Genomic DNA, 10,274 nt, shown 5'->3' with positions numbered 1-10,274 from the left:
GCATTCCCAAAAGGAAAGTCACGAGAAGAAAATGTAATGGTCGAATTAGAATCGCTCGCTCGATTGCTGAGGCACAAAGGCTTCATTGTTGGTTAAACACCGAGGCAATAAAGAGTGAAACAAGTATCACGTTCAAACCTATAATAATTAGACAAGTATCTCTCGGTTCTATTAATAGTCCTTTGCACCATTTTTGCTTAATAATTCGCTTTGCTTTATTCGATCGACCATGTATGTACTGTCAATCGTTCTTTTACTCAGATTGGCCCTCAACATCCAGAAACCCAGCACGTGGCAGTCTCCCATCACGGTCTTCGACTCATAAAACGTACACCAAATGGCGACTTAGTCATTTTGGAGACATTACCTCTGGAGGACATCGTCTCGGTGAGTTCTCCAAGGGTTGGCGTGTGCGTAATGCAAATTGCGTCTGGAGTCAGGCTACCCTTGCACACGAATCGAGCACCACAGTTGACAGAGATGATCGGCACTTACATCAGAATGGTGAGTGAAATCTACTTATCCTGACATATTCTATCGGCTTAACGTCGAAATTTACGACGACGTAAGAATCCTGCGTAACAGACGACGTGACATCCCATTATTACAATATTCTTAGCTCTCGTCGTATCTCGATTTTTGTACTTTACTGCACTGGAACCAGTTTTCCCACAAAACAGGATACGCTATATAAGGCAGACAAAAAAGAATTTCAAATTTTTACGGTAAGCTGTGATTGACCGACTTCTGTTTGTCGTTTTCTTCAGCAATCTCTAGCAGAAAGTTTGCAGAATGCTCTGTAACCGTTACTTGCATCAATCTGCGTTTCAGAATACGCAGAGATCCTCGTTCTATACATACACGCGAATAATTTCGTGTCAGGAATGTAATTCAGTAGAAGCAAATAGCAAGAAAACAACTGGTACACGAAGCAATTACAGTTTATTTGATCCTTTAGTGAACACTGCACTTAAATTCATTACAATAAATGATCAAACACGGTATGCTACGTCTCCCCAGTGTTCATCCATGAATTCGATGGATGTAGGTTAATTTTATTTCGATCCATCGAAGTACAATTACTTCTGCTACACGTAAACCACGCGTAATTAACCACATATGCATCTGAACCTCCAATTCGTTCCTCAACCTGCCTATTATAAACTACAAAACATTCCACTGAAGCCACGGAAATATTCAAAGATACAAAACCAATTATGTCAAGGATCTTCGTTAAATCATCTGCATTCGCATGATGGATCTAATTGAAGCTCCTGTTCCCTGATTCCCTCCTAGTCAGAAAGAACCTTCGCCAGAAAGAACTCGGGAGCAAACGTCTCCACCCTGTCACCCGTCAGTCTGCCATGCAACGTTAACTATCAGGTCCGAACGAACTTGGAATCTGACAGATCACTCAAGGTATAAACGAACGATATTCGCGACACGAACTTCGTTGTATCGATGATCCGACTCTCGCGAGCAGCCAGTTTCCTTAAGCTGCCATCCCATCCATGGTAGCAGAAATTGCCAGATCCTCGAAGGTCGGCAGCTGCGTTCGGATCTTGCGCAATTAATCGCAGACACGCAGCCTCGGTGAAGTAACGCGATCGCACGTGTGGAAATCGGTACGTGGCTGTAATAAGCGCTCGAAGAGGGATAACGACGAGGAGGGGCAGGCCTCGGGCCGGACGTCCAACACCAACGACAGACATCGCATTCCAGAGAGATAATGCGTGGGTAGCGGAAAGCAAACCCACGATTTCCTCGAGAAAAGACGATCCGGGGTAACGACGTCCCGCGGGAAGCGTCTACGCGTGTCGCTGGAACGCAGAAAAACGGAATCATAGCCCAGAGCCTGGCGCAATCTAGCTGATAGCTCCGTTAGGATGAGCCCCAACCTTCAGCCTAATATCGCGCCGACGTGGTGGTGCACGGGGTTGATCAATCATTCCTGAAATGATCTGGATGTTCTTCCCTTCGGGTCCTAGGTTTCCTCGTTTTCTTGTTATTCGAGTCTACCGATCAGTTTTACCTGCTTTCTGGTTTTACGTTCATTTGTGGGATAATTTACGTGCGATCGTTTGCTCTCGGTGGAATGCCGGGGTGATCAAGCCGCGATTGGATCTGCGAAACTCGGTTTTAGAACCTTGGGAATTCTGTTGGGATTACGAGCGTGGAATTCGGAAAAAAAGCTGGCGCCTAATCTCTCGATTATGCTTTTCTTGTTCCTCATTGGTGCAGTTTCTTGGTCAAACTATAGCAGAGGTAACCCGCCGGGTTTGGTACGTGTATGTACAGTGGTTAAGCGCTAGTAATCGACGAAACGTGTGTCACGTTCCTGATAATTTCTGAACTGCTTTCGGCTTAGGTTAACGGGTTAATCAAATCTTTAATCACTTCAATTACTCACCCACGATGTATGAGCAACGGTTACTTGAAATATTGGCCCGAGGAGAAAGGAATCTTACGATGGCCTGATTAGATTAATTGCTTAGGGCAATGGTGCATCAAATGAAAGATTCGTTCCGAAGGAAAGGAAATCGAACGATTTTCTACTATCGAGAAAAAGCATGGTGGTGTTGTGAGTCCATGAAAGGACACTGAGCGAGTCTGGTTTCGTGCCTTTAATCCCGGTTAAGTGCCATTTATGTATTAATACCAAAGCTAAATGACCAAACCTGATACGCGTGGTGAAAGAAATAAAGAATTCGCGTGATTAGCATATGTTCTGGACAACTTTAAACCCTGTGATCAACTGGTTTAGGTAGACGAAAATGGTCTCACAGCGGGAACAAATCTGAGGTTCGTGGGGTTCGCGAAACGAAACCAAAGAATGTACTTAAGTGTACTATAAAAGTGGAAATTATTCGAAGTACAAGCTGCAACGCGTTGCAGGTTAATCCTATTCGTTCTAGCGTTAATCCATCAACGCATTAAAATTCTAAGCAACAACTTTCTACCAGGGAACCTTAATTCCAATTGGCTGCCGATTCAATGGATTTACCCAATGCTGCCAACGCGTAGAATAAAAAGCGAGATATTTCTCTACCTGTTAATTCCATATCGCACACTATGCATGCTATTCGAATGATTCCCGTTACGGAAACACTCGACACCGTTTCCAAACAAAGGTTATCAACGTTAAAAGAACGGTACCCGATAAGAAAAGGTACCCCAATTGCGAAATGAGTCTATACGCAACGATAGCCTGTAATCCTGTCAGGTGGCATGAATGGGATCACGATTAATTTTTATAAGAGACCCGTGGATCTATCGCCGAATCTACGAAGAACCGTTTTTTGATGCTTCGTTTAACCGTTATTTCAAAATCCTCTTAGATCCCGCGCCATTCTTCGTTCACTGATACCCTCTCGCTGAAGAATGGCCCCAGTGTCTAAAACTACGTCCATTTCGACCAGTTTTTACACGAACATCAACTCATCTACTTTCCAACCTGTCGTTTTGTAATCTAGAATTTACTTCGTAAAACGAGGTCCGAATAATCGTGGAAAAACGAGGAAATTTTATCATCCTGATCGCCAAGAAATGGCCTGGCATTAACACCACGATATTCGTGCGACACTTCAACCTCTACATTGAATTTTATTACGTTCACTGCGAACGTGGGACCAGTCAATCGATCAGACCTATCGTTTTACTTGCACATTGGCGTAGCCAGGCCCCGGTACCAGTCGCTCCAAAAAGATAAGCGGATTTCTCTCCCGAGCAAAAACGTCCCGCGAGTTCGCGGAATATCTTCATTCCTCTGTTTTTAATTCGTTAACTAACTTTCCATTTTTATCCTATACGCATCGCTTTCTTTTATTTATCCTTCATTTCCATAAGGAAAAGTTGCTTTCCAAGCTTGACTAAGTGCCAAGGAAATATGCGACCAAAAGGATGTCTCGCTACTGTCGGTACCATCCGAAGTTCGTGAGCTATATTTAGCAAACGAAGATCGTCATCGGGTCGTTCTTTATCAGAGACGATCGACAACTGTCTACGCTGATGATAGGTCGTCGATACCGTCTCCAGGGGAGGAGAAGGAAAAGAAGGAGGCATTGGCCAGCATATATGACCACTCACTGGAAACGCAATTTACACTAGGCGTTGCCCGAGGTTGCCTCGTTACATTACACAGTATCATGCCGTTAGAATTTCCAAGCCGATCGTCGCTAATTGGTCTTGGGCGATCGCTTGCGGTTCGACCACTTGCGTGGAGCTATTTCAAGAGCAAAGAGGCGTATTTGAAAAAAGATAAGAACCATTCGGTTCCGTTTCTGTTCAGCCTTGAGAGGAGCTCGGTAACGTCGGCAAGAATTCTTCCTGACATATTTTTCTTTCTTCGCCCATTTTTCCTCTCTTCATCTCTGACCAACGCGTTGCGCAAGACGCTCGTAATTCCAGGTAATATTTATTTATTTATTTCGCACGAGCCTTTATGACGTACGAGTTCACAGACCATTGCTTTTTTTTGGCTCTGTCTCACAGTCCAGGATCTGAAATACGTTGTAATAAATTCCGAGCCCGTAAATGTCTGGCTAAATAAGATAGAAATTTATTGACCGTCGTCCCATGGTTCGTTGTAACCGTTGATGTAAATGAATTTTGAGAAGGATACAAGTTTGAACCACTTTTCCTAACGACGACGCTTAATAACGATTCGTTGAAACTCGTGAGCTGCATTAATTCCTGTTAGTCGCAGATTTATCGACGAGTCGATGAGTTATTGTTACGACGAAAGAAGGATCAATGATCTAGATGAGGAAGTTAATGGAAATATTAAATAACCAAAAGAGCGTAACCTGTTTAATTCGCGATGGAGGCTCGCGGTAGAAGGAATTACGGTTTTAACGATGCGATTTCTAGAGCTGCTGTTGAAAATTGATTGCACGTGTATCGCGGATGATAGATCATTCGTCAATTACAGACTCGTCCTTGATGCTTAACAGGTGCTGCGAGAGAATGTTTATAAAACATCGTGTTCGAGTTATTCGCATCGAAGACGGCACGAAATTGAACGAAAACTTTCTTCGCGTGATGAATGGTCCAGGATACATTAAGTATTCCTAAAGGGAATTTGCAATTCAGGAGAAAGATTTACGGTATAATTTGAGGCGAGATCGCAGCTTAAATTTCTCCATTAATCAGATTTGCTTAATACAGAAGTCACTTAGGGGGCGTACATCTCGCTGCCTTCGTCGTATTTTTCTACCAACTGGCAGTCGTAAGAAATTTTTCCGGAAAGGAATTCGAATGAAATTCCGTGCCTCGGCGCAATAAGGAATCGTAGTGTTCACGGTGTGTATGGAATCGTGAAGATACGTAGGATTTAGGTAACTCGGCAGTCAATTTATCATTCATCGTGTTCAACAAGTGCGTACGTCGAAGGAAGGGAACAGATCGACGGGCATAATTAAATTCATTAAACTCGGGATCACACGTTGGGCGATGAGAATGGGGATTTAATTGACTATTATTATGAGGGATTCTTGGAACACGCATCTAAAAACATCGTATAAAGGCTTCGAAGACGCCGACTTCTTCCGGCCAGCTAGACTATTGTACGCAACGTCGCGGTTCGTGCACGATGTCGTCACTACGCTCGTGACAAAAGAGGCAAACAACAATTTGTTACCGGTTTTGCACCTTTCGAATCTACTTTTTTCCGCCCGCCAAGACTGCGCGTCTGCCAGAAAACTTTCACTGGCTGTTCCTATGTCCATCGTACCATCCTCGTGTCGTAATTTCGAAACTCGGTATCCTGAAAATCCGCCAACCTAGAAAATTGAACTTCCAAAAATTGGACCTAATTAAGAATGGAAAAAAAAATCTGAAATTTGACAAACATGGCGGGTATTCGTGAACCAAAGTTGAACGTCCACTGACCGAGTATCTATCCTCTGGAATAGAGAAGCGCGTACGAACGGCGTGCCATGGCCGCGCGATTTACGATGCAATTCGCAATCGCATTATATACCAATCACATCTTTACATTCCGCGTTACGAGCGAGGACAAAGAAAAAAGGAATTCCCTGTCGGCACGAAGGAAATGTCAATTCGTCTTGCCCCGGTGTCTCTCGTTCCTTCTCCCTCGGCTCGCGCGACCACGTAATAAGAGGTCCCTCGCAATTGTAAACACCTCATTCCTGCGCACAGGTGCACCGTGAGCGACTGCTCGGCGCATACGTTATGAGAAATCCGATCTCTCCGTTTGTAGGTTTCTCCATCCCATAAAAAATCAACTGTCATACCGCCGGTGTAATTACACCGACGAGGAAAGGTGCAATCGAACCGGTTGGGGTCAAACGATTCGCCAACCGAGAAGAAAGCTCCTTTATTCGGAGTTCTTCCGACCGGATCTGGCTGCATTCTTCAGCTGACTTACGTACGTATATTCAGCAAGCAGCTTCTGGTAGTTTCGAATTGCGATACTCATTTTTCGAGACTCGTTTTTTAATAACAGAATCATAGATCCAGAGCGTTCCCAGTCTTCTTGCGATCGAGATGATTGCTGGTTAAGTAGGTTCCAAGTAGGTTACAATTTTCCGGGTTCTAGGAAACAAATTGACGTTTTTCGATGATGAACTATGATTATGTTCCGTCTATATTATGTCCACATTTCTATCGGAACACAAGTCAACAAATCAACTTTCAGTAATATTGTAATGTTAAGAAAGATTGTCGACTACTAATGGCACCCAAAGTATCTCTATCTATACATGACTTCTGAAACGTATCAAAAATTCCTTCTCTAGATAGCAGAACGAAGGAAAACATAACTGTACGCGTAGATATGAGTCAAGAAGACCACGGTGTTATTACCGTACAAATCTCTCCTGATTAGCAAACAACGAACGTAGAAACCAAGTTAGAACCGTGTTGAAACAAACATTTCGATCCCAGGCGATCTTCCCTGGCGAAATGCTCAGAGCAGCGTATCGCTGGAATCATTAGCGTCAGCGATGTATCGTCAATTAAGCCGGCGAGAAATTTGAAGAAACGGCCAGCTATAGGGAACTTTAATTCCCTCTTTTCGTTTCTGCGAGGCACTTTTGCGGATCCGATGCACACCGTTGCATGCGTGGCAGCTCGGCTAGGCATATTCCCCAGTCGAAAGAGCCGAAGCCACGTAACGTTCAGGCGCGTAGCTACTTAGGCTTCTTTCAAGCGATTCCAGGGTTCAAGCAACTCGTGTTTACCGGAGGCAACACCTTCTTTCTCGCGTATACGCGAGACCAGCATGGAGACCGGAAGCCGTTTGAATTGCTAATGGCCCTGGCAACCGATCTTTATCTCCCTCTGACACTCGTAGCCTGGCCTAAATTCTCTCGCGGCGTCCTTCCCGGTCTCCGAGACATCCTGAACCATCAGGAGTCGCCTGTGGATCACCTTAACAAGCTCCCATTACGAAGGATTGACGAAGAACCTACCTATTTACGTACACTTGGTTCTAATAAACTGGTCACATGACCGACTTTTAAATGAAAGCTAGATTTTTGAATTTAATTATATTGATAGACATAGCAACGAAAGAATATTTTTAAATTAATGGAATACCGATAACAGTCAAGTTTACTAACGAACGAAATAACATTCGGATAACCATAAAGGAAATTAATCTTGTTCCTTCGTGTTTGGAGTAAGAACAGAAAACACGATCAGCCATAGCAAAGAAAAATTAGCATTCGCTGTTACAAATTCAGAAATTGATGTTTAATCGACTTCCTGTTCGATGTCCAGCGAAGATTATTAGAATAACTTCGATGAAACTTCCGTCAGATCATCGTGAAGAACATCTGTGCAGCGAGCGCAGGAAAGTTTGGCGGAAGTAAAAGAAGCGTTAGCCGAGCACGTCGTAACGTTTCTTTTTTCCCAATTTCAGGGAACAAATGGCGTTCGTCGTTGACATTTACGAGATTCGCAAAATTGTAACCTCCGAGTACAGTAACTTTGCTTTTTCAAAGCGAATCTTCCCGAGCAGTTTCACCGCGTCTTCTTTAGATCTCCGGCATTCCGTGTCGGGCTTGTTTCAGAGAATTCACGAGAGAAGTGTCGCAAGTGATTCGACGCCTGCATCTCGATCTCGTTGAAGCTGGACGCCGGTGCGTTTAGGGAACGGTAGTTGCGACAGATTGGACGCCTAGAAATGGAAAATGTGTCTCCTAATCGCGATACAGGGAGAGTTTTCTGAGAGTCGACTAGTCTTTCCGGTCACGACGGCCGCCTTTTAGAGCGTCGGTCGCGATCGTCGAAGAGATTTCGCCTCGATCACGCTCTTTTCGCCACATCGACGCTGTCGACACGCGATCGCGACAAAAAGCCGGAGAAAAATGCGACTCGTTAGAAAATTGTGAACAGGAAGAACGATAGGCGAGAAAGCGTTGAAAACGTTTCACGATGAGTCGAACGGAAATTGGATCGAGTTTCCTTAAAATGGAAGCCTCTAAAATCGCTGTTTCATCGAAGCTGAGAGAAGCCACGAGAAACTACCTCGTTTAAGGTATATAATTTCGTAATTCCTCTTTCGTAAAAAGGTCTCTAATCTGCTCTCCCAGCGATGTTACTGCAAATGTAAACCGAGCAGAGTCTAACCGTGTTGGAAAATTCGGCTCGCGACCCGTTAATTGCACCGTCATCCGAATATCCTTTAGACACGGTGTTGCTGGTAAATCGCTAATTGCATTCACTTTGTCGTTAATTCGCTAAATATTATCTACACAATGGTTAACGAAGCCTGTGTCTCATCGCGGTTGCTAAATCATCGATGATTTCATAGCACAGAAGAAGAGAGAAACGGAGGTTCTAAGGTCGCGTACGTAGAACGTGGGAACTTGCCTTTAGACTGGTGGAAGGAACCTTGGTTCTTCCGGCGGAAGTGGATGACAGTCACCGCTCAAGTTACAATTTTTAACGATTTTGATTATCCGAGATAATCGTGTAAAGAGTACATCGGAGAATTTTACAGAGAACAACGTCGAATCTAAAGATACGGACCTATTAATTTCGGCTAAGGGTACGTGTCGAATTTTCGTTTGAAAATATATGACGACAGGGTGGTGGGAACAGAAAAAGGGTATCGTAACTTTCGGGTAATGGGTGTGGGACTATACTCGAGCGATCAGGATGGTTCTTGACGGGGTTCGCGTATTATAGGACCCTGAAAAGGGTCCCAAGTGTAATCGTTCGTTTCCGTTAACGACAGGTGAGCCCGCCGTTGCACGAACACGCATGAATCACGTATATCTTTTGTGTAGCTTCTTTTCATGGGCACTTCTGATCGAGAATTTTAAGCGATGGTTCTCCTTTCTATATCCTCCACGAATTTACATTGTTACAAAAGACTCTTTTCATATCTCTGTCTTGCGAGACAAAAAGAGAAAGAGAATTATCGCTGTGATCGACCGTTTAAAATGTAATTAATTCCGGCAGATCGAGTTGATTTCAATACCAAAAAGCACGCACGTTACTTTCACAAACAGGAATTTTTATTCCTACCAAGTAAGTACTTACACATATCGGCTGAAGAAATTACAATCATTCGCGGTAACCAGCTATCACTTCCGACTTTTTCCTGCCCCTTCCGACTTTGATTTCTATTTTATTGGCGGTTTTTTCTCTCGCGTTGTTTTTCCAAGGAGTCGTTTGTCGCATTCGCTACTTTCGCGGTGCAGGAGGAAACGCCGTAAATTATTTAGACATTTAACGCGTGAACGATTATCGATTACATAAAAAGTTACACAGACAATCTCTGATCCCGTCAGAGATTGTTTATCGATCCGAAAAACGGGGAAACATCGGAACAGTTTCCCTTTGACTAGATTAATTAGCTTCCTGTTTCCTCTCTGCGGTTTCTCTTCCACTCTCAACCTTTACTTATTACCAACAGTGAGAGCCATTACGCGGCTGTCTCCCGCGAAAACTTATAGCAACCCTTCGTCTTCGTAGATTTTATTCACGCGTGACTAGCTTTCGAGGTGAAGATTAAAGTCACTGAATCTCCTTAATTCTCCGATCCGGGTTCTGCAAATTTATCCATAGACACGAATTCGAAGATCAAAGTCGCCTGCATTAAACGAAGTTTCGAAAATATCGCGAGACGTTATCAACCCTAATTCGACAGATGGAAAACTGACGATATCGAGCTGATAATCGTCCAGGAAACGTGCGATGAATATCAACGAGAGCGCGTGCCTCGTAACTCAGCCTCGAATCGAAGAAAACCTACGGTGTTTAATGAAACAGGACGACCAGAAAATTTCACTTGCCAGTTA

General features: G+C 43.8%; 1 protein-coding gene across 1 annotated transcript in view; it reads left to right on the top strand.

The window, feature by feature from the left end:
* Myo10A (unconventional myosin 10A) overlaps positions 1-10,274 on the top strand; it is a 47,168-nt gene that overhangs the window by 17,651 nt on the left and 19,243 nt on the right. The window contains 1 exon segment of the mRNA XM_017897078.1: positions 262-504. Coding sequence (XP_017752567.1) covers positions 262-504 — 243 coding nt within the window.

This window comes from Eufriesea mexicana, unplaced genomic scaffold (genome assembly GCF_001483705.2).
Source record: "Eufriesea mexicana isolate 0111107269 unplaced genomic scaffold, ASM148370v2 scaffold422, whole genome shotgun sequence".
Lineage (NCBI taxonomy): Eukaryota > Metazoa > Arthropoda > Insecta > Hymenoptera > Apidae > Eufriesea > Eufriesea mexicana.
Note: the sequence above shows the minus strand (reverse complement) of the source record. Positions and strands in the feature narration are given on the sequence as shown.